The sequence below is a fragment of the Dreissena polymorpha genome, chromosome 14, assembly GCF_020536995.1.
Source record: "Dreissena polymorpha isolate Duluth1 chromosome 14, UMN_Dpol_1.0, whole genome shotgun sequence".
Lineage (NCBI taxonomy): Eukaryota > Metazoa > Mollusca > Bivalvia > Myida > Dreissenidae > Dreissena > Dreissena polymorpha.
The window spans coordinates 74,945,890-74,972,601 of NC_068368.1; the positions used below are offsets into that span (position 1 = coordinate 74,945,890).

Sequence of the window (26,712 nt, forward strand, 5' to 3'; positions counted from 1 at the left end):
TTAAAACCACTAAATTTTTAACATTTTCTTGCTTTTTGAGTCATTTCACCTGATTTATTTGTGTTGTTTTCATACAACCATTGCAAATGTCGATATCTAGCTGCTAACATTTTAAATGATCTAACATGGCTTAAATATGCCCTATAACATTTTCAATTTAAAAATAATTTAATGTATTGATATAAGTGTTAATAGGTTGAAAAAGGGCCACTTGGTCCTTTTAATGACTTTCTTGATTTATTACAATAATTTGTAACGGAACGCAAAAATTTGTACTATATTTTATACATTTACAGTATCATTATAACCAAAACATCTACTAACATTTGATGCTACACAACTGTTACATGTAACAAAATTTGGCATGAAAATCAAACAATTATTTAATTTCATCTTGACATTAATTTGATTAAACATACTTTATATACATAATAAATATATATATATTTCATACATGTGTTGGTTTTCATGTACACACATCTACTAGCATTTATCACGCACAATTCTCATAAACATGAAAAATAGTTTAACTGCGTATACTTTCAATAAATATTAATTTTTTAACAACATTTCACATGAAAATTAAACAATTATTGTCCCCTACCGGTGAAACTTATGGTTTGCACTCTGTCGGTCAGTCAGTCTGTAAGTCTGGCACACTTTTCTAGATCCTGCGATAACTTTAAAAGTTCTTCATATTTGTTCATGAAAATTGAAACTTGAAACATGGATATATGGCAATATGGAGCTTATGCATTTCATTTCATGTTGTTCCTACGTCAAGAATTCTGGTTGCTAAGGCAACAAATAGACTATAATATAGCTGAAAATTGTGGATCCTGTGATAACTTTAAAAAGTCTTCATATTTTTTCATGAAACTCGAAACATGGATAAATGGCAATATGGAGATTATGCACATATTATAACATTTTATTTTGTTCGTACGTCAAGAATTCTGATTTCTATGACAACAAATATACTAGAAATATTGCTGAAAATGGTGGAATTTCATCGGTAGGGGACTTATATTGCTTGGCAATAGTCTTGTTAAATTTCATCTAGACATAAAACATACTTTGTATACATAATAAAGTATCATACTTTATCCACGTACTGGTTTTTATGTACACACATATTCTAGCATTTATCACGCACAGATCTTATCAACATGAAACAATAGTTTAAGTATGTATACTTTTAATAAATATAAATTTTTAACAACATTTGACATGAAAATCAAACAATTATTTAATTTCATCAAGAAATTAAACACACTTTGTATACATAATAAATTATCATATTTATACATGGACTGTTTTTTATGTACACACATCTACTAGCATTTATCACGCACAATTCTTATCAACATGAAACAATAGTTTTACTACGTATAATTTCAATAAATATATTATTTTTTAACTTAACGTATTTACAAACTAAACTAGAAATGGCGCGGCAGTGGCCGACGCGTATCCCCACGTCGCATAGATGTAATCACGGGGCGTATCATCTAGAGTCCGTGATGTAATATTAAATGGCAATGTTTGGGGGGGCAAGGCCAATGTTCGGGGGGGGGGGCGCCTGGGGGGGGGGGGGTAATGTGGACATGGATAGTCGAGATAGACCGTGTTGTCATAAGAGATGTTCAGTATTAATTTGATTTCAATTGGTAAATAAATGAAGAAGTTATGTTAAAAAAAATGGGTGGGCGCGGTCTGTGTGGGCAGGGCGCCCCAGGGTTGGTAATGGGGCCATGCATAGTTGAGATTGACCGTATTGTCATAAGAGAAGTTCAGTATCAATTAGAAGTGAATCGGTGTAGAAATGAATGTAAAATAACCTAAAAAAATAAGTGAACATCTCTGAACCGGCCCTATCCCAACCCCCATAACTTTTAACCCAGGGGTCAGATCAAAATTCAGAATAGTGCACTGTTGCACATATGCTCATAGCTACCATGTGTATAGGTTTCAAGATTCTAGTGCTAAAAGTGTAGGAGGAGACAGTGGCAAGGACGGACGGATGGACGGAAAGACGGCGGAGATAACCACATAGTCAATGACAAATAAGAATAAAAGTACTGACAGTACTAGTGTGACGATGCTTTTGAAGAGGATGGATATAAAAGCATCAATTTCAGTTTATCTACATCACAACAATTGTGTATGTAGGTACGAAAATTTTGGGTACGAAAAACAATTTGGGTACGAAAATTTTGGGTACGAAACAATTATGCCAAAAAAATTGGGTGCAAAATAAAAATTGGGTAGGAAACAAATGAGAAAGAAAACTTTTGGATACAAAAAAATCTGTAGATTTAGATGTTTTGTTAATAATGATACTGTAAATGTATAAAATATAGTACAAATGTTTGCGTTTCGTTACAAAGTATTGTAATAAATCAAGAAAGTCGTTAAAAGGACCAAGTGGGCCTTTTTCAACCTATAAACACTTATATCAATACATTTGATTACGTTACACCACGGATGTTTTGAAAATGTTCAGAATTAACTTAGCACTTAGGAATCAAGGCGTTTGGGTTCATGATTAACAACGAAATACTTCTATTAAGCCAATGATGGTCAATCGTTGCGAATAAAGTATTTTCACAATTGTTGTTTCATGCAAAAATACGAAATTATTGTGTTTTTGTTCAAAACTTAAAGCGGCTCGAAAAATCACACTCCACAGACAGGAGTTTAAACCTTTAAACATGTTTCTACATATGTTGGATGGACCCATTTCAAATTATAACACAAATTTTAATATAAGTGAATCTTTAAAAAATCATTTTTAAAGAGCTATATAACGGTTAAAAAAACTCATACACAAGTGGGTATATTTTAAAAACTACAAGTCTCGAAAGTCGTTCAGAAACAGTGAATACAAGTTAAGACCTAAAATTTATCGGACGATCTTTTAAACGTTCTTAATGTACATTATGTTATGTTGTTGGAACCGGGTGTAAGCCGGACCATTTCGTGGTTTCATGTTGTGATTTTTATGTTTCAAAGATTCACTTACAATCAATAGATCCAAAACATGCAATTCTTACTTGACCAATTTAAGATAAGCGACATATTGAATGGTTAGCCCGCATTGCGACTGCAGCCATAGTTGTTTTTGAAATACTACATATGTAAACAGTTATCCAAAGTATTGATAGAGATCTCGCACTTTTTCCGATCTTGTATTGTTTTCAAGTCACCGCATCAAACTATCGCAATATCGCATAGTTAATTCGCATCTTAATATCCCTGCTACGAACTGCACACGTGTTTTCAAGAGGTCAAAAGTTCGAAACAACGATTGACACGAACGGAACACAAGTATGAAAAGAACGGAACACTATACTTTATTATGTCTCATATTCACCGGCAGAAAATACAATCCACAGCCTATATAATTGAATGAGAAATTACGTTTGAAGTGAATACCAATTAATTGACGGAGCATTGCCACTCGAATAGATCTAAACGTGTCCAAAAAAATAACAATGCTTAAATAGCCATTTAACAGTAATAAACAGCGAATTATAAGACATTAACTTTTTTTCAATACAGCTCTTATATATAATCGTCGATTTCAGTCATTGAAAATGGGCGTATTTTGGATTCAAAACCTTGAATGCAAAACCCAAACATATTAAACGAGTTCAGCTGGAATCAATATAAAGTAGTCAGTTTGTCTAAATAATGTTCACATCATAAGCACCTGCACTTAAAATTTAAAAATCCGTGGTTTGTACTGTATGTTTGATATGTCTAAAATAGGAGACATCTTGTTATCGAATTGTTTAATTTGTTCGTATTGTGAAATCAAATAGCGATCTTAATGAAACGATCATAAATTATATCGGAGTATGTGGTCCAAAAGGGAGTCAAATAGGAATTACCGGAATATGGCTTATACAGCGCAACATACTATTTATCCTATGTATTTGCTAAAGTAGTTGAGTTTCGCCAATGGTTAAACGTCGGCATTAAAATGCAGCAAACTGTGTCCTTTTTATTTTACCAATTGACCCTTAAACCCTAAAGTCAATACCAAATCACATTTCATTTACATTCCCGAAGGTATTAACTGTTGCTTTAACTGTATAATAAACATCAATACAACACTAAAACAATAAACCAGTTAACGGACAACGATTCTATTACCGGATTATAAATTCACGCAAGGATTGTTACAAATAAACCCGATTAATACAATTTTACAGCACGTGGGCGTGTAAATTGGTTTATATTGAAATTACTTTTTTTGTCATATCCGTTTGTCAACTGAAGTTCTTTCAAGCATAGTGTTGACATTAGTAGTTCTTGTGATTTCTCTGGCGACGGGTTGGACCCAAGGTATGCAATTCTGACGTTTTAACTGTTCTTATAAAATAAAGCTATGCTTTACAGCTTTTAAAGCGTGCGTTCTATTTTTTCTTCTGTTAAAGTGTGTTGGTTATTGCCTTTACAGTAATTGCTATGATTTTAATTTTACGCACTATTTTTGTCTACACTCAGTAGTCGAGTATAATTTCCCCTCGTGCATGAATTATTATAATACGATGATCTTTCGTCTTAGCATGGATTGTAGATTAGGCGGATAGACAAAAAATGTTTTGTTGTTGTTTGTTTTAATTATATCTTACGTAAGCTGCGCAAATGATTAATTTTTTTGTGCAAGGATAAATGCAATAAGGCGCTGATATGTGCCGTACGTACTAAAGTGTGATTGTTTAGAGTAAAGATATTCATAGCATGTTTTATACTTTATATATTAAAGGTTTATTTTTGAAATCAATTCATTTGTTTATAGTACATACGTGTAATCAATTAAAAACATTTACCGATTTTAACAATTATTTTCAATTTTTTTAAATTTAGAATGAATATTGAAAGCTAGCCTTATGTTTGAGATGTGATTTATTTGATGTGTGCTGCTCTTAACAACAGTAATAATGTTTATTTTGGTTTAAATTGTCTTCCATTATTGAATACACATTATAGATTAACGCACACTATTTCTATTAAACTTTAACTAAATTTTATTTTCAAACATATTGCTATTCTCCAAATATATTTATTTTGAATTTCATTATTTATTCTAAACAAATATAAACATAATGGTGAATCAATATCAAAGGTAAAGCGACATTTGTTAAAATATTTAAGCTTAATAATAATTTATAGATTGAATTGCTCCAAATCACGTAATTTGTATCTATTCACCTTGAAACGCAGAAAGAAATTAGCGTGCTCTAACATAAAGTATAATACTTTTGACTAAACGCGTTAACAAAACAGGTCAGAACTTTTATATATTACTTTTGTATTGTTGTATGAGCTGTTAACTTCACATAGCGACTAAAACTTCCGACTATGCCATTCTGTCGTTTAAACAAATATCATCAAACCACAAGTAGTTGTGCTCTTTCACATAAAATATGTTTAAGTAAACGGCAGTGTTATTGTTTTTCATATTGTTTTTAATCCACACGAATATTGGTAAACTAGTATTGATATGAGTGTTTTATAACAAAAATTACAAAAAATTGTAAACTTAACCGGCGGTATTCCCTATTTGAAGAGCGTTGGCCGGTAAAGTGTTCTTAAGATTCTTACGTATTCGAAGTTTGCGAACCTGTGAATGAAATATTTTGTAAGAAAATATTTTCAAATGGCACAATTCTTTAGATATTCTCATTCAATTTTTCTGAAATGTGCTAATTGTATCGTATAATTGCAGCTTTTAATCAGGCCGTTTGGCTTGAGGACATTTCACGAAATGCCAAAACACGAAATCTCGACCTGGGATTGCCGGAAACTCTTCAGATCGAGCTAAAGCGCAGCGGGCATCAAGATCTGACATTGAATATCGTGGAAAACAAGCGACTGAATCAAAACGCTCCGGTTTACGAGGTTCACACACAAAATGGTCAGAATAAACTTGTCAAGAAAGACACAGCGCCCATAACTGTAAGTTTGTCGTCATGGACTGATGTAGTTGTATTGTTGGTGTTGAGTGTAAGACAGGCTTGTGCGGGTGATAAATACAATAACTTAAGGAAATAATTTCCGATAATCGTATTCCAGCTGCCCGAACGTTTATTTTAACAGAAATATACCTTAACAGTCTAGCTAATGTTATGATACGGAAGCAGCTTCTATGGGCAAAGATACTTAACAGTCTTGCTATCGCGAGTTCTTGTCGAATCCCGCGGTCCCGGAATTTCGGTCAATATTGGCATTTTTTAAGCAGTTTTTAATTCATTTGTACAATACATTCAAGTTATAGGACACAGCAAGAAATATTAATATCACCAGATAACAGCCAATGTTTGATTTAAAAAATCGCCTATCTTTAAGTTGATACAAGACACACAGTATTTTCTTCTGCATCATTTTTAAAGTACTTATACATATTAAAACGTAAGTATTCTTACAGTAAACATGTTTTAACTAGAAAAAAAACTAGCGTGAAATAGAATCTTGAGAATTGTACACATTTGCAGACATGTAGTGTCACAGGCGTACAAACAACGATCTTAAACCAATTTATGGACATCGTCTCACATTCTCCATTTTGCAATAGACCAGAATTTTGTAAAAACTAGTTATTTCCGGTTTCAATTTCGTTCGTTTTTTTATGGAATGTATTAAGTTTTGCATTTTAAGTAATATTAAAATATGAAGAGTAATGGACATACACATGTATATGAAATATGAATATTTGTTCATTAAATTGACACAGATAAGCAACAGCCGGTCGTTTAGTGACCAACCAATCATCCGTTAAACATCAAGCTGACTGAAAACTTGGATGGGTAAATTGACGGGTTACTGGGAGGGCAGAAAAAGTCCGGATGGCCCGCGGTCGTGTTAAAAATAGTTGAGGTGTGATTGGGCTGTCACTGATAGGACATATTTTTTCAAATCATGTGTAGTCGTATCAATTGGTCAAACAATCTCAAGTCTTGCATGTAATACATAACAGTTGACCTCGAAATCAGACGAGATCTCCCGCAGTCTATAATGAATGCTTTGAGTGTAAATTTATAATCAATTTTCGTTGTTGGTCAACAGCGAGTGTGATGTCTAGATGGATAAGCTTTGTATATTGGCAGCAAACAATGATAGACATGCAATGTATGTTGTAATTCTATTCGAATGCCAGCTTTTGTTAATTTGTGTTCCTTCTTCTTTTTTTATGATGTGAAGTTCTACCACGACCATGCGAATGGTGGTTCATTCATGGTTGAATGCTCCAAGAGATTCAGGGGCGAGTGCCTAAGAACACTGGTGAGAAACTGTACTGTGCATCAGTTCTGATATTGACAAAGGCCTTAGGGAAATCTGAACTTAATGTGTACTTTCATCCAAATTTCAGACAATCATTTGTGAATGAAATTTGATGTTTTCTGCATTGTCCATAAAATGATAGAAGTATCCATGACTTAAATGTCAAAGAACACTAAGAACAATGGCACTAATTAGGCATATTATTTAATAATGTTATTAATTCAATTAATTTTTTGTCTTTACTTTTCTATAACGAAATTCCAGACTACGAACTCTTTACAAAAGCGTGTTTGACGCGACGAAGGCAATATACACATGTACATAATTACATTTGCGCAGAGGCGGCATGTAAACTCTAACAAATGAAATATTTCACGAGGCTTATATAGCTTTAACAAAAATCCGTTAATTTATTAGGCTTTAATTTATTCGTAAATTAACGTGCTAAACGGTTAATGATTTTGGGTGCAGTTGACTGATTACAAGGTCATGTTCCTTTTTTTCAAGGTTTACTAATAAATAAATACTGCTGTTTTAAAACCTAAGATCACGTGGTTTTAATTCTTCGAGTGTTTTTCAGTGTTTGTAAATTATATTTTAGCATATAACCTCTTATAAAAAGGTCAATATAAAACTGTTCATGATAGTGTCATTAAACCTGAAAATACATTTTATAAACAATAGTGCATGTGTACTGTTTAGAAATGTTCCTAATAATACGACATTCTTTATACCAAAACAAATACTACAACAGTATCTATCCACCCGTGATATATAGACGAATATGGATTAGGGAAATAGTTGTTATATTTTCTTCATCTGCTATGCAAATATGCATAAACATTCGAAGGATCGCAAATATATCCCCCCCCCTACACACACACACGCCCCTTCATGTAGAACTGATATTTTATGTGATTTCTGTTTTTTTATAGACCGGTAGCGTGGAGATTGACGATGAAACCTTTGAAATCAAACCGATGCCGGAAAGGTTAGTGTCAAGGGCACTGGTCGTCAACAACCTCAATCCCCATTTGCTTTCCAGGGTGATAGATCGCAATGGAAAAGGGACTCCTAGCGTTATTGCTAGACGTGGCCAAAGTAGAAAAGGTAACCTAGAAAAGTAATAGTAAAACTATCAATGTTATATTTCATTTAACATATTCATCACGTATAACATTATGGTGATATGGGATGCATTTCATTTGATAGACGTACTAATGTTCATAACTGATACGTCTGTGATGATGCAACTGCTAATATTACATGACAGCTTTTAATTTTTGTGAGGTTTTTTTTCTAGAAAGAACATGAAGTAAATCTCGCATCAGAAACTGATTTTAATATCTTTTACACATATGACATTTGTCCGTTTAGTTTGTATTATTATGTTATATGATATTCTATTATCAATGTAAGTATTATTATTATTATTAGTAGTAGTAGTAGTAGTAGTAGCAGAAGTAGAAGTAGAAGTAGTATTAGTAGTAGAAGTAGTAGTAGTAGTAGTAGTAGTAGTAGTAGTAGTAGTAGTAGTAGTAATAGTAGTAGTAGTAGTAGTAGTAGTAGTAGTAGTAGTAGTAGTAGTAGTAGTAGTAGTAGTAGTAGTAGTAGTAGTAGTAGTAGTAGTAGTGGTAGTAGTAGTTAATACTACAACTTACCGTATCGCAAAACAATTGCCATTGGTATATTAGTGATACATACATAAAGTTGAGCAAATATATCGAAGTTATTGTTAACGTTATATGTCGAACTATTTTGTGGAAAATATGCATGTCAGCGATATGTTTTAATGAATGCGAGTGAAAGTTTTAATTGTGTTAATATGTATGTGGTTTCAGATTTGGAAAACAGCCTTTCCAAAGAGCTACGACGACTCCTAATGAAAAGCAAGTTGGACGCATTCACAATAAAGAAAAAGGTTTCACTTTATATAGTGTGTCTGTTATCCTATGCGTTTGAATCAATGTTTTGGTGCCTGTTAACATGTCCTGCCACAGACATACATTTGACATATATGTATAGCTTTTAAGGTAACTTTGCACATATGTTTACCATCAAGCGAAAGTGCATACGATTTCAAAGTCAAATTTGCTATACAAGCGTAAACGCTGAATACATATTGTACTGATTTATTATATGATCTAATAACAGAAACTAAACATATATCGTGAGAAGAGACAATCAACCAAGACGACATATGCCCTGGAAGTCCTGGTCGGAGCCGACCCTTCCATCTGGAAAAAGTATGGATTAGAGGGTCGTTTCTCTTTAATTGTACGATCCTTTACCAAGAAAGGTTCGTGAATTAAACATATGGTATTTTGTTCTCTGAATATAACTTCATAAGCTCAAAGAGGTTTAAATATTTAAATGAAAGACTATTGAAAACTAATAACATAATTTGAAAGCAATGTATTACATTAATAACTGATTCAAAAATAATTGTTCAACGATTTATGTGATATTAGTATTAATATTTTTCTTTTTTTTTCAGCTTATGCCATTTCACGCAGCTTTGTTGCAATAACTTAAAAAGAGACTGTGTTATTATTTATTCGATATCGAAGGAATACATATGCCGATAATTTGAATCGCATGCATGTATTACTAGTATTTCACCTGTCTATGCAAGTTTCTGACTACGTTTGCAGGTACCACGCAACTGCTGTTGCCACAGCCACTATGACTAAGGATGAGGCAACTGAGTTGTTCATTCGTAAACGTTTCTCCCACATCGTAAACGGGGTACGTTAGAGTGTGCGTGCGAGCGAGCGTTAGTGCCTATTTTTTTGTCCAAGTACTTCTCCAAATCATCGGGGATTTTTTTCCTTATGCCACGCGCCCCTAGGAGATATCTTAACAGGATTTGCTAGATAAGTTTATAGAGAACAGTGCACATTTTAGGACACGCTCAATTCCAGAACTGTTTCTTGCGGTACGACATGAAGCACCTAGTACAATGCGTCTCTGTTTGATGCCTCATGTGAACGATGGTCAATCATTCGCGTTTAGACGCGAATCAAACCTTCTGATCACGGATCGTTGTTACCATGGATCCGTTTTTCCTATACATTATATTTCATATCACACCAAATTAGCCCCTGTGCAGTCCACAGCAGCAAATCAAGGACGGCACGGTCCACCTCCCCCGATTGTTAGTTTAGAAGAGTCGTCTTTAAAATGAAAAAAATGCATAAAAGCTGAAGTGTCGTCCTGATTATTATATGTCTTTTCATCCGCTTATATTTACATTTGAAGCTAAACACACACCTGTTTTATTTCTATTTTTCAAATGTGCTTTATGCATAGAACAATTTTCACTAATGAACCTTTGGTCATGTTTATAGACAATTCGATAAGATGAGAGTATTGACATGAAATGAAGAAAGTATTAGCATGTATTTTATCAACTATCATAACATTCTCTTCAAATAATTTACCCGTTGAAGCAGTGTTAAAAATGACTTTTGCCGCTTTGCGTGCAATAGCCAACAATGAAGATGACCTATTATAACGGATGAAAACGTTTCTGTTGTCGTGCAAAGTGGGACTATACAGCATCGATGCATCTGAAAACTCAATTATTATCGTACAATATCTAAACGCTCGTAGGTACGACATCTACACACTTGAAGGTTCAACGAGATCGTACGCCGTTTTAGGGATATCCAATATGAACGGCGTGTGTACGGACAATCGTGTGTCTATTAACGAGGATGAAGACTACTACACTACAACAAGCGTCGCTGCGCACGAATTGGGACACAAGTAAGTCCATATCCGATCTACGACTCCATCTTCTACACGGGGCAACACAATTTAATAAATAAAAACATATCAAGGAAAAAACTAATAGCTGGACAATTTGGCTTTGATTGACAGCATCCAAACGTTTTTATTTAGTTCAAAGTTCAATGAGGCCGGAATACGCATACTTAGAAACGATATCGCATAAATGTTATTACATTTAGTTTTAACCTGTAGCCTCGGTGCACACCACGACGGCGAAAAGGATGATGCCACCGCTTCCGCTTGTCCGCCCGCCGATAAGTTCATCATGGTCCCAGCTGTATCCTCATTCAGCCCCGGCGTTGCGTACACGGTGAACCCCTGGCGCTTCTCGACATGCTCCGTAAAACAGTTCAAGAATTACATCCAGTCGCTGGGTAATAACAAGAAAGTCCAAATGAGGCAGCAGAATTACACGAACGTAATGTTTTATATGAGGTCATATCGAATCGGCATTACATGTCGGTCTGAGTACTGAAGTATTAATACGGAGTCAAAAGTAAAACATTATTGAATGCTTTGAGCTTTTCTGAACATACTTAAAGTTCAAAGTTCTTCTTAATAAAACCTAATTCCATGTCTAATAATTACGTCTCAGATTTGTGTATAAAATCACATTAAATCAACCTAAAACCGTGTAATAAACACAATACATGTTACCGTCGACATCACTTCGCCTGCTGTTTGTGGATAAATGATCAACACAAAAAGTTGACATATAAAGCATAATCATAAAGTGAAGTGTTTTATTGACGATGCAATCTATCTTACGCAGGTTTCGGAGATAGTCGGTGTAGTACGATTAGTTCATTTGACACGAGATCTATCTTTCCGAGGATGCCATAATTATTCTATCTATAAATTAGCATATTTTCAGATTCGGAATATTCGGCGTTTTCTATTGCACACTTGACACATTTTCGTGAAAAGTTGACGCGTTTGAAACTAAGATTAATATCATTATTCTGCTTGCACACCATATCAAGTAAATTTTTATACTTTGCGAATTAGGGATATATTTAATATATATGTGTAGTTATTAATGCCAGAAAATAGTTTATTTTGCTCATATTACCTATAAAAGTGTTAGGCTTTGCATGAAAAATGCTGTAACCAGTTGCAACTCCCACCGACCCGGAGGGTCAATAGCTGGGAGTTGGATTATTTCAACTTTGCAATAAGTAACACAGTTATGGTGATTCATAGCCGTATGATTAAAATCTGTTAATGTATATAAATGTGCACATTCTTAACGCGTACGTTCACAACAACAATTATTTTAAACGAAGATAGATTTTCACTATTTTCAAAAGGTCGATTCAAACAACATCACATCAAGCTAGAAGGCTGCAAATGATTGTTATGCGCTAAGCCAAGTCTGTTAAACGACGAAAATATTACAAAAGATAGTTTGAAAATATGCTTACCTACCGACGCGATGCGGCTGAAATAATATTCTAATTTGCAATAAACACAATAACACAAACAACCAAAAACACACAAAGACAATGGCAGTTATCATTTAAAAAAAATATGCTTAAGCAACCAGCTTTTGTTACTTCCAATTAGTACTTTTTAGATTATGATAGTTCTAGAACACGACTCATAGATGCACCGTTCTTTCAAGCTGCTTGTTGGACGCTGCAGCCGCCACGGACGAGTACAAACTCCACTCGAGCAAGCTGCCCGGAGAGCTGTACTCGCCAACACAACAATGCCAGCTTGAATATGGGCAAGAGTCAAATTTTGGATGCGACCAGGTAACTTTTAATAGAGGATTGCGTTGTGTAAATGCTTTCGAAATTCTCCGGAAAGGTAAGGCATTGTCTTTAAAATGTACTTGTCAGGCTTGAACCATTTTATATCTTTAACATAACCACAACATCCCAATCACCACTTCAACCTCCTTCTTCACCATTACCACAACCACCGAAACTTCTATCATCAACATTATTGGGATTATCATCAGTATAGTCATCATCATCATCACCATTAACATAATAATCAGCATTATCATCATCAGCAGCAGCATCATTTTCATCCTCCCCATCATTACCAACATCATCAGTATTATAGTAATCATCCTCATCAGTATAACCATCACTTTTATATCACCATACTCCTCATTAACAGCAGCATCATCATAGTTATAGTATTCCTCATTATCATCATCATCATCATCAGCAGCAGCAGCATTGATCACCGTTCTTATTTTAACTTCCAATTTTAATTGTATTTTGTTATGACCCTCTTTGAAGAATACCGAATTTAGCAGTCGCATTGTTCGCATGTTCGTATGTCAGTTTGTACTTCTAGACATCAATGTGGAGCTTTCTTTCTCAGCCTTATTATAAAGTTTAAATGGATTTAAAAACAAAACTTTTCACAATAAAACAACTACGTGTCGAATGTTAAATCCGTTACGCGCATTCTTCAAAGTCATAGCCAGAAATAGAGGTCGAAGCACCACATTTCTTTCTCCGCCATACCTTCGTAAGTAGTAAGTATTTGTAGAAGGAGTAGTAGCAGCAATAGAAGTAGTAGTGGATGTTGTTGTCTAAGTATTCGTATTAGTATTTTAAGAATGTTTTTAGTTTATTTTTATTTGTATAATAATAAATATAATAATGATAATAATAATAATAATTATTATAATAATAATAATTATAATAATAATGATTATTATTATTATTATTATTATTATTATTATTATTATTATTATAATCATTATTATTATTATTATTATTATTATTATTATTATTATTATTATTATTATTATTATTTAATTATTATTTATTTATTTATTAATTTATTTTACAGTTATTATTATATATATTTATTAGTCGGCCACAGACCCTCTGATATGCCTGCACATGGCATGCCAGCGTAAAGATCAGTGTACATACATTGCTGCCGCCCGAGGCACACCGTGCGACGATCCTTCTCTTAACAAGGTACGATTGATATAAGGCGCTCAGAGCATGAAACTTGAGGTAAACAGTGAACGACGATATTTTGCCTTTTATCAGACTTGTTCAAAGCACACCGAACTGGTACTTTCATTTTCAAATTCGACCTTTGACTCTTAAAATTTAGTAAATATTAAGGAGTACATGATGAAAACTGCTGGTAAAGTTTATAGAACTTTTTTGAAATAAAGCACTTTGCTATGTGAAGGTGTTCGTAGGTTTTAATTTGTTGTGTACTTAATTATCATTTATCTCTGTTTGTATTTATTCTGTTTAGTGGTGCAAAGAGGGTAAGTGTGTCGCTAAAGGAACGTCCGGAAACAAAACGCCGATTGTTATTGTTTTACCTTCGCAAAAAGACAGAAGTATGATGGCTCTACTGGAGTCAGCATGTACGTTTGTTGTCAGGTCCGGTACAGAGTCATAGCATGTTAAATTGTGATACATAATTTGCGAGTTATTCCCCTTTGTTAGTTTACCATGCCCGTTCATTAAAAAAATATTCATATGCATAACTTTAAACTGTATGCACGGATTTATATAAATAGGCGAAATGCAACAATGAATGAAAGTAACAACATAAGCAATTCAATTAGTTTATTTCCATGTACAATGTCCTGGTTTTTGACGATGCTGCGAGGCAGCTCGTCTAAGTTATCATACCATGAAAAAATTCTTCACAATGGCGACCTATGTAAAAGACCGAGCCAGTCCGATTGAGATAGCTCGATTTTTCTAATCGGCATACCTCGCTGATTATCATTGATAAAGGTAAAGGAAGCTCAGCTATAAATAGGACAGCATATTCTTGGAAAAAGATTTAATAATAGTTTGAAAACGTTAATTTTAAATCAATTATATTCAATTCATTATATGTTTATAGATCAATGAAACAACTATGCATTTTCTGTATTGTATTTGGAATTTGTCTAATTCTGTAAATAAATTGCGGATGAAAACGTGTGTAATTAACGTTTAACGCGATCAAGAATGTAAAGAAAACGAATTATTTCGAACCTGCCATTTTTAAACATTATAGCGAGAATGGTATATAAACAGCATAATAGCCGTACGACATCTATGGAACTCGTTCTTATGCGTGCTTTCTCATTTTGCATATTAAATAAACTTTTCAACCAGAAATAACAGAGCCAAATCAGTGCACATACTTTGTTTAATAATTCATTCGTTTGTTAGATATTGTTTGCTGTTTGAAACAAATATTAGGTCATATCGCTGAGATTTAGTTAACCTTTCCATGTGTTCATGGGCGAACTCACGTATTCAAGTCGTATTCGACTATGTGCTCATACCTACTTTCGGGAATCATCGTGAAATTATTGCCGTACTTAAAGCGGGTATATACGATTTTTTTTGTATGTGTTTAATTGTAATATATTGATAAAATATGTTACAATAACACAAAATAGGCAAGAAAAATGATACATTAAAGCCGAATTTCATTAAATGCAGCAAAGACAAATAAGCGCCCCGAGCCGATAATGACGTACATATTTTCCTACAATAAACGAAGCATTCGTCTTTGTATTAGGATCGGAGATAGTGTTCGTGTGTCGTATGATTAGATATCGTTGCAGGAATTCAAATAAACCGTTAAACTAAGTTTAGATGCACATCGTACATGTATGGTATACATGCTGGCGAATTCGGCTGTACAGCCGTTTTCAATTTCAGAATTAAATATCTGGCTTATTTCCCATTTTTCGACACATGTTCTTCTTAACTTTTATTTTAATTTATATTGAAATATATATATAATAAGTTTTTTACACAGTTTATATAAATTCATAAATATTTGACAAAATCGTATATACCCGCTTTAACGAACAAACATGCCTAAGCTTATTGAATTAGAGAAAAAACAATAATCAAAAGAGAAAAATATATGTCCATGCACATGGGCATGTGAAATCACGTCCGTACACATAACATCATTAACTAAGAAAAGGAAACAACGAAATATAAAGTTTGGTATGATATTCATGTGAAATTAAAGAGCATGGTTTAATTAAAGAGCATGTCAAGTTTTTATATATTTGCTACGTAACGTAATGTTATAACCCACAAACGTTTTACTGTAACAGAACGTTTTTTAAGATAAATTTTTCGTACCCAATTTTGTTCGTACCCATTTTTTTTCGTACCCCAATTTTTTTTCGTACCAAAATTTTTTTCGTACCCAATTTTTTTTTCGTACCCAAATTTACTTTCGTAACCAAAAATTTTGTTCGTAACCAATTGTTTTTTGGCATAATTTTTGTACCCAAAGTTTTCGTACCCATTTTTTGTTTGTACCCAAAATGTTCGTACTCACGTACACAATAGTGGTGATGTAGATAAACTTAAATTGATGCTTTGATATCCATCCTCTTCAAAAGCATCGTCATACCAGTACTGTCATTTATTAATTTAATGTTATCCTTCACTGCAAAGAAAAATATTGAAAACTAGCAATAATCTGTAATGAGGCCATATTATTTAACATATTTTAGTGTATTTTGCCTGTTACTTTCCTTAACAAATACTTACCACATTGGCAAGTTTCGCTGCAGGATAGATATATTAAAACGATGGTCAGCTTCAAATATTCTATTGACTTTTCTTTTTTCGAATATTACCATGAATACCTTACTGGAACTGTGTAACAAGTTAACAAAGGATAGTATGATCAAGTGACAATATAGCAGTTTTGTCGATCACTTCGATCAACATTTTTGAACATGTGAACACATCTTTTTTGTTTATATTTTAACTAATAGCATGCATATCATATAATATATATTTCAGAGAACACCAAGGACGACTATACATTAACGCAATTACTGGCTTTACGACCATGGACAATACGAATTTTCTGCAGTTTTGATATTGTTTTACCTTTTTTGACATATATTACTATTTACATATTTTCTTTTCTAATAAACTAAGCATACTCTAATTGTTTCTTGTGAGTTAAACAAATAGCAATATACAACGCACGCACCGACGCATTACAGAGCGCATTAACATGCACACTAACATAGCGCACGCGCATATGTACACACAATGAGACACCATCAACAGCCTTAGAAATCCACAGGATATCTTTTACTATTGTTGGCATCAGTGCACACGAACATTTCGCGAATCACATATGTGACATTGAGATCGTGTTGAAAGAAACAAATCTTCAAATTTTTATTGTATGTGCAACGAAATCATAATAATTCATGTGTTATCCTTGTAAAATGGTTTGGGGAAAAATGCTTTCTTCGCCTGTCTAACAATCAGTTTCCTTACACGTGTGTACAAACTTATATAACTTATTAAAATAAATGCACTTTTAATATACCTTTTCTAATTTCCAACTCGATCATGATATAGTGAGGACTTGAAGTAATCAAGCTGGATCATTATATTCGTTTAATTTTTGTGAAAGGTTTTCCGAACGCTGCTCTAAGTTGAGATTAAACATGCACACTCGATCGTAGACATTTAGGCCTTTCTCTCTAATTTTGTTGAACCTAGACTACACACACACAAAATCAAGAGGTAAACGTATTATACATTATAAAGATTAAAATACACGAATAAGTTAAGATATTATGATACTTCGACACCAACATACAACAGGTCTTGTCCGGACGTCTGTACGTTTTTATAAATCTATTTGCCGTTCATATACGTTCGGCACCATCCTTTATATTGCATATAAATGCTTGCACTGTGTTTCTTCACCATCATTTATTAGTGAATTTTCTTAAATATGTTTACATTGTCCACCTTGTCGCGCGTGAAACCAATCTGACGAGATCAGCATTTATAAAGGAATCTGTATTACATGTAACTCTGATCCTGCACAATTTAAGTGAAATTGTTACTATAAGAAAAATAAAGGTCAACGTTATGTTTGTCAGTTTGTCGGTTTGATACAATTATTCATTCAGGACCAAACATGAAATGCTCTCTCGATGACGATTGTACACAATTATAATCAATGGATTTTATTTATCTATCATCAAGCTTAGCCGTTTTGTAAAATTAATTTAGAGAAGGGGGCATGATTTAATAGACGAGATTACCACTTTTCGGTACTTTTGAAAGCCTAATATTTTTCTACATAATTATTGACTCGTTAAGCCAGTATGAACAACAAACCAATGCACCATTGGAACTTCAAAATAGTTTAGTAAAATAATTCATTATTGTTGAAGGAAGGCTTCGAAAACATAAATAGTCTACATTACTTGTGTACGAATCATATTACATAGCAAATAAAACAATGTACATGTATTTAACAACATTTACCATAAAATAAAACGTGAACATTAATGACTTATAAAAATACAATCAGCGTTAACTTTAATATTTTGTACAGATGGAATTTGTATCCAATGTATAACAGCAGAGAACTCCGAAGACAACAGATGGTCGGTACTTGGACCCCTGAAATGTCTATCCATGTAATAAAATAAATAATTTGACGTGCTTTCGTAAATCTAGTTTGAATAAATCAATTATGTGTTTCACATCTTCAGCAGTGATACATGAATAATACAATACAAGTCATAGTACAAAATCAATACAGTGTTGTTGTTTTTGTTTCAAACAAAATAGGCATTTTTCAGAGCTATATTAGAAAAAGGAAAGCAAATAAAATAATAGAAAAGATAATATCTATTTAAAACATGAGACCCAAAGCAACTAAATTATTCAGAAACAGTGTGTGCTGATTAAATATAAGGCCAAATATGTAACTTCTAGAGTATTAAAATTTTGATTTTGTAATGTCTTGACCAAGTTTAATGAAGATTGGCCAATAAATGTGGCTAATAATATTGTCAACAAGTTTTCAATTAAGCCATTTAATGAAAACTGAGCCCCGCCTCCCCCAGCAGTTATTTTTTTTAACGAACCAGAAGAATTTTCGAACTCAACCGAGAAGTAATTAGAACAAGTGTTCTAACTGCTTTTAATTTAGATAGCACTAAGAATGTGACTTCTGGAGTGTTAACAAGGTTTCACTATAGTCATATAAGGAAATTTATCCCGCTACCTGGCAGCCATAACCATTTTCGATCTTAGCCAAGATATCATAAGACGAACCAATCTGACCAAGATTGGAGCATACATGTGACTTCGAGCGTGTTTACAAGGTTTATAAGGTAAAATGCCCCAGGCGGCAATGTTTTTATCGGACTGTTACCATATTCAAACTCTGCTGATATATCATAAGAACAAATGTTCTGACTCAGTAACATAACGATTGGATAATAAATGTGATTTCTAGAGTGTAAACAAGGTTTTACACTTGTACTTAAGCCGTATGAGTAAATTGACCCGCCCCACTGGCGGCCATGTTTTTCAATCAATCAATACCATTTTCAAACCCGTCCAAGATGTTATAAAACATGTTCTGACCGAATTTCATTAGGATTAGACTCGACATGTTTCTTCAAGAGTGTTAACAAGGTTTTATTAAAGCGGAATAAGGAAAATGCCCCACCCCCTGGAGGTAATGGTTTTTAACCGACCGGAACCATTTTCGAACTCATCCAAGAAATCATGACACTTATTTTCTAAGTATATAGTATATGATGATTGGATAAAACATGTGAATTCTAGAGTGTTAAAATGGTTTAACTTTAGCAAAAGTAAGCGAAACTTCCACGCTCCCTGGCAGCCATCTGTTTCAACAAACTTAAACCATTTTCGAACTCGTCTAAGATATTATTTGGACACGTCTTCTTGACTAGTTTCATTAAAATTGGAAATTTGTTGACGACGGACTACGGGCACTATGAGTAGGTTGTGCTCAGGTGAGCTTAAACCTTAATACATAACATAATCTTTTGATTTGTAGCTACACGTTTATTTAATTGAAATTTACTGGTTTATGATTATCGCGACTAATCAACGGCACGCTTTAAATGTATTTGCACCACAAACGTATGTTACAACGTGCATTACCATAGTAAAACTAATAACACGAAGGATTATCAGATGGAATATAGGTTGCTGATCTCTCTGAGAATGGACGCTTTGACATTTCTAATAATATGGCACTACGGCGTTGTATTTATGTACATAAATAACACATTGTGATCATGACAAACAATAAATAATAATGTTCAAGACCAGATTATAAGTGACTATTTAATCCTAAACTGGAAAATTATATAAATGTAATCCCCAACATTATGCACGGTAATCGGTATACATAAAACTACTGATGTAAGTTTGGTTTCCCTGGAACACCATCATTTACAAAATCCTATTCCAAAACAATTTTCTGTTACGTTTTACCAAAAGAAATAAAGGTCAAAGGTGCTCATAGTCAGCTATGCATATTTGTTTTTCTCAACTTTACTGAACAATATAAATGTACTTATTAAAGATGGTTGGAATAAAACATGACATTAAAATTGTAGAACTATGATTTACAACAGAAACCAATGCATGAGGTTAACAATACAAGATTGTGCTTAACAAGTAAAATACAATCAATTTAATCCGGTGAATTGCAAAGGCTATAAAAATGACAGCTACCTAGTCTGACAATTGAAAATTAGTAAATGAAAAAAAAACACAGCTACATATTGCATCAATTCCAAGTCTAATTTCCGATTAATACCAAATAACAATATACAGAGTTTATGTTCATTCTTTATGTGGAAAGCTCTCAGGGTTACATAAAATGAACACACTTCTTTAACAGTTCATGTTTGCATAAAAAACAATTCTATGAAAGAGTATAAACTAATACCAGAATGGGACGCAATAGAACATCCTAAAGCTTTATTCTAACAGAACACAGCGACAAACTAAACAAACAAACAACCAAAGTTTAGTTGGTATTATATGTAGAAGAGTAAAACGTAACTTGCTCCGAAAATAACATGAGGAAATTTGATGAGATTATCTAGCTGTCGTTGTTCATACATTTGTTAATATCTAGCCATGCAGTGTTAGCATTTCAATGTTAAAGGTTGTATTACCTTATGACATCATGTGTGCATAAAAAACGTCCTATAATAGTAAAGCTAAACCATTAACAGCGAAGACGCAATTTTAATCAATATGATGTTCGATCTTGTTTTTGAATATATTATGTTCTGCTTTAATATATTATGTTCTGCATAACTTGTTAATTATATGCACTGTCAGTAGTTTATGTTTTCTTTCGATGCATTGTATACAAATAACTATTTGATTCCCCGGTAAAAGAAGTATAACTTCTTATTCAATGATGAAGAGTTGGTCGATTTGGTTGTTTTACAGCAATAGTCATTAAGAGTAAAATAGGCTCTTACACACGTTTATATACAGAATAGCATCATTGGAATGCAGCTCAGAAACCTCATGTTACTCATAGTTATGATGAAATTTATTATTATCCATTCTCAAAATACTATTAAATTCTCATCATCATTATCAACCATATCATCATCATCCTATCAACATTATTATCATTAATGTCATCATCATCCTAATCATCGATAAAACATAATTGTTATCCTCATTTATCTTAACAAATGTTTTCCATACAAATAAAAAAGCAAGACAAATAAGGAGTGGCTGTTTGTATCTTACATGCCTTTCGAATAAAGCAAAGATATAATACAAATTATTAATAACATTTTATAACATAAAATGAATACCTAAATATTCTCCACCATGTTATATAACTCTCGAACTGTCAGTTTTTCTGAAAAGATAAATGTGCGAATATTTGTAAACCAAACTCGGCACATTATGGCCTTCAACAACGGTCCACTGGCCGCATAAGCCCACTGGCTTATCCACAACAGGCACACTATGGCCTGCATTAAACGGTCAACTGACCACACAAAAAAGAGAATACAACAGATCATATACAAATCATAACAATAAAATTAATAATTATTAATCACAATACTACTTATAATAGTAAAAATAACAACTTGAAAACCATATCTTTACGGTTCTTTAATATACCTTTCGAACTGTCCAGATAGTAAAAAAAATAAACTTGCAAACATTGTAAATTCAAACTCAACGTGCGTTTAAAGAAAATAACAGTCAAGTGACCACAAAAAAAATTTGACTTTCATACATCAGGCCAACTGGCTTTAAAGAAACGGTCAACTGACCACTCAAACCGACTGACTTATACACATCAGCTCAATCTGCCTTCTAAACATTGGTTAATTGGCCACTCAAGCCAAATTGGCTTTCCACATCAACTGGCCTTGAATAAAACGGTCCATAACCACAAAACACACACAAGCAAACAATCAGCTGAATACCTATAAAACACAATTACGTATCATTTAATAATAATAAACAATGCCTTTTCCACATGCTACCAACCGCATATCATTTAAATCACTGTAATATACATAATTTCCTCACAAACCGATAATGTGTGCTTCACAGAATCTTTGACATAACCGTCTTAAGTGGCAATACTTTCCATCTAGCATGTTTTGCCCCAGTCTATCCACAGTCTTGTTATTAGCACTTATTGAAGCACCGCCAGCATTAAAGGAATGAAGTCCATATTAAGAAGAAACATGACCCAGAAGACATAGCTTGTTATTTAAACAATCTTTAATATTTGATTAACTAGTATGCTTACCATAAGTAATAAAATTTATAACATGCTTTCATTTAAAAGTGAATACACTGTTAAATGAACATGCATTAAAGGCAACACGAAAATAACTTTTAAACAGGTGAACAGTACATGTTTTTTGTTCACACAATCAATACTTTATTTCCTGCTCTTACAATTAAAACTACCGACTTGACAAAATTTCCGAATGCACCAACACAAACATAATTTAAGCTACTGATCAAAACATTGGTTACATTTCAATGGAAATAGCATGAGCTCAATTGATATAATAGAACACCAGATAAATTTTGATTAACTAATTTGACAATGTTAAGTACACTCAAATACAAAGGTATACGTACTTGGTAGGCTAAAAAACTCGTAAAGTTATGGAATTTTAACATATTAACCTAAACTTAAAGTAAACCTTTATTGACACCGAGTTTATTTTTCTGTGACTCTAACAGGAAAACCTTTAACTTCTGAGAACAATTCCTTTTGATGAACTGTTATATTTTCGTGTAAACGCAAAACGAGAAATCCGTCCATTTTATTTTTCTAAACCATTACTGTACCCTCTTTTCTAAATATGTATAACACCATTCTAAATTTATCCTACCTAAAATAATTTCATTCACTCATAGTTCGTAAATGTAGTATTCTCTATTTTCAAAATACTATCTTATACGCATCATTTACAACATCATTATCAACGACAACATTAATACAATCATCATCAATGAAATCATCATTATAAATATGAAGAAGTTGTTTTTAAATACAAAAAATAGCTTAGCTGCCTTCTTTAATGTTCTGCAATACGCAATTTACACTTTGAACTGTCCAGCTTTTCTCGAAGTTACAGCTCTCCATTCCGTTTCTAACAGAGAATCCGTCTTCCTTCTCGAAAATCTTCTTCTTCCGAATACTTTGTATTTCGCCAATAAACGCCTGAACTACTTTAGCACCCTTTCGTTCTCCTTGTCCATACCATGTGCCTTTCAAATACACATCATCCTTTCTCTTCTAAATAACATGTATAAAACCATACAATACCGTATTTATCGAACCGAGAATAATTTCATTGAATACATTTTCTTCATCATTTAAAAATTATTGCGTTCTTTGTTATTTTCTCTGTCTGTTTTAAATCACTGAATAACTTGTGTCTGGTTTGCACTTATTTTAAGGTCTAGAACACACTTTTTGGCCAAAACGATACTTCGAGGCAGTTATCGTTTTCAGAAAAAAACACTTGTTAATGGCTCAACAGGTGAATTGGAAACGAATTGTACTTAGTTGCGAATTTGAAACGAATTGTACTTAGTTGTGTCGCACAATTGATGTATATATCTTGTTCGCTATAATACATGTCCTGTGTTGACGTCGGTGTGGCCGGAGGCTCATTAATTTGTTGACAGTTGATGTACGCTTGTAAATGAATTTAGTCCGTTTAAATTATAAGATCATGACAAGATTATATGGTTAATAGACGTTTGTTTTCGTGTCGTTGCAATTACCAGATAATAAATACGCCCGTATATGCATTTCAACAAATTGGTTTGACCCATCAAGTTGACATGTTTATGTAACGATAATGTTTATAAGCAATGGTTCTTTTGACACCAAAAACAATAAGGATTTAACACATAGGAGGGACGCTAGAGGTTTATCTTCAGGGAACCCTTAGGGGTGGGGTCCTATCAGGATGGATTTGGACGGATTTTGCCATGTCTTGGAAACGTTATTATTTACTTGGAAAATTACATGGACTTATTAATATTGCATTAACAACTAATTTAAAGAATTATATGGACTTGAAAACTTTATGGTAGCAACTGAATAAAGAGCAAAGAACTATCCATCGAGTTTATTTATATATGTGTAACTACGGCAGAGTTGCAATAATCCAATTCCCAGCTATTGACCCTCCGGGTCGCTGTACGTATGTACTCATAAAAGCTAAGAGCATTTAAAGGGACCGTCAACCACCAATGACAAAAAAAGAAAAGTTCTAAAATACCGTTATTAGTTTATATTGATTAAAATATCACGACTGGTATATTACATTACTTGAAAAAAGTTGTAAAGTTTTTATATTTTCAGTATATTCGGTAATAAATTTTACTGGGTACAGGTACCAGGTAACTACTAGTTAACTATAAATCACGCCAGTAGATTTATCATCATCGTCACGTGGTAAACGCAGGAATGCAAATTGTGCATGCGTTGTGAATGTATATATTTTATATATAAAATGATCAATATACTTGCGTTATTTATAGTGTGTATATCGTTAGGTCACCTATTTTCGCGGTGTACTTTCGATTTCACATCGCGAAATTGTATTACCGAATATTTTGTACTGAACATTTTTAAGAAATGTAATATACCAGTAGTGATATTTTAATCAATATTACTAATAATTGTAAAAAAAAACGGTATTTTAGAACTTTTCTGTTTTCGTCATTTGTTGTTGACGGTCCATTTAATAAGAACTAATATTGAATTATACACAAAGAATTGTAATATTTATCTAAATAAAGATAGTCTTGTATAATATATACTCTTTCCTTCAACATTTTTGTGGTTTAAATATTTAAAAAATATATTTTTTTAATGATCACACTCCTGAAATCATGAACTCATTAAATATTAAACAGTTAAACATGGAGTCGACAGAAATCACGTAACGTTTGTATTTGAACATAGTTTGTATTCAGCTGAGACTATAAATACTTACACCATACATAAGCCTGAATACAGCGTCTCAAGAAAAATACATATTCGTCAACAGTACAAAATGAAATTCGTCTCATCAGTTCGAAATGGTTGCAGAGCTAAACGTTTAAAAAAAAGATAAACCTTAAACGAAAACATCAGAATGGATTGGTTGTGTCCGACAATATTTATCTTTTATAATAATTGATAAAATTATTATGGGTTTGCGCTACACAATAATTATTATTATGATACAATAGAGTTATGTAAAAACATGAATTATATATTTAAATAGGTAATATAGCAATATATTGGTGTTATACTTAAGTGTATAAATGATGGTTTAGGGGTAAAAAACTCTAGATTTATATAATAGATGAGGATTAATGGTGTTATAAAATGAGGCGAAAGTCTTATTATATAAATGTTTGGCGTAATGAAATAAATGTGTGGCGTGTAATACAAATTGGTTTGGATAAATAGTTTGGTAACAAAACCAAAACAAGACGGACCATGCGGCCCTAAACTGTGTTATAAAATGTGATCGGAATCGATTTCTAAACTAAATATCTTCCATGTATGCTTCGGGGTTTGAGCAAAGTAGATAACTATTTTAATAATTATGCTAAATAAATAAATAAACAACATGTAACGACGATAAATAAATCATTCTCCAGTCAGGTCTGTTGTGGGCTGCTGAGAATAATGTATCTATGGGATGGGATGTCCACCTTTTTACATTATCAAGCTTTTCTTCTGGCGACCTCGACGTCGAACTCCCTCTAGCGTGCCATGGAGAACAGTCTTGCACAGAGTGTCTTGCCTGGTGACTTGTCCAAACCAAGCTTACTTTCGTCGTTTGACGGTCGCCAGTAGGGGCTCCTTTGGGCCAACAAGTGTTGCAGTCATATTCCGGACGTACTCGTTGGTCTTTTGCTCCGTAGTGGAGATTTGGAGCAGTCATCGGAAACATTTATGTTCAAATGCCTGTATCCTGCGTTCTGTGTCCGCGTGAAGCGGTCAGATTTCGCAGCCGTATTATAGGGTGGAGAGTACTATGGACTTGTAGAGCCTTTATTTTGTGGGGAAGCTGATGGACCTGCTTGTTCACAACCTTTTCAGTCTGGCCATCGCTACGGTCACCATGACAATTCTTATTCGGACCTCAGCAGTATTGGTACACTCCTTGGCAGGGTTACGCCCAAGTACTTGAAGCTGGTCACTACTTCTAGCATCTCGCCGTTCATGGTGATGTCTGCACTAGTGTTGCTCATGCTGTTCAAAATAATCTTCGACTTCTCAGTGCTGACCTCCATCCCGTATGAATTCGCTCTTTGA

The 26,712-nt window shown here is 33.3% G+C and overlaps 1 protein-coding gene across 1 annotated transcript; it reads left to right on the forward strand.

Annotated features, from left to right (window-relative positions):
• Positions 1-4,577: 4,577 nt before the first annotated feature.
• On the forward strand, positions 4,578-26,712 carry LOC127857491 (A disintegrin and metalloproteinase with thrombospondin motifs 7-like). Its single transcript, XM_052393886.1, has 12 exons — positions 4,578-4,584; positions 5,741-5,970; positions 7,213-7,293; positions 8,229-8,403; positions 9,135-9,214; positions 9,448-9,539; positions 9,948-10,041; positions 10,395-10,450; positions 10,909-11,064; positions 11,281-11,462; positions 12,733-12,845; positions 26,497-26,712. The coding sequence occupies exons 1-12, from the start codon at positions 4,578-4,580 to the stop codon at positions 26,710-26,712; spliced, it is 1,482 nt and encodes a 493-aa protein (XP_052249846.1).

Bases quoted from the DNA above. Each gene is read 5' to 3' on its own strand.
- LOC127857491 (XM_052393886.1), top strand. The intron at 11,463-12,732 runs GTAATAACAAGA...TGGACGCTGCAG, and splicing joins GAATTACATCCAGTCGCTGG to CCGCCACGGACGAGTACAAA. The intron at 12,846-26,496 runs GTAACTTTTAAT...CAACCTTTTCAG, and splicing joins CAAATTTTGGATGCGACCAG to TCTGGCCATCGCTACGGTCA.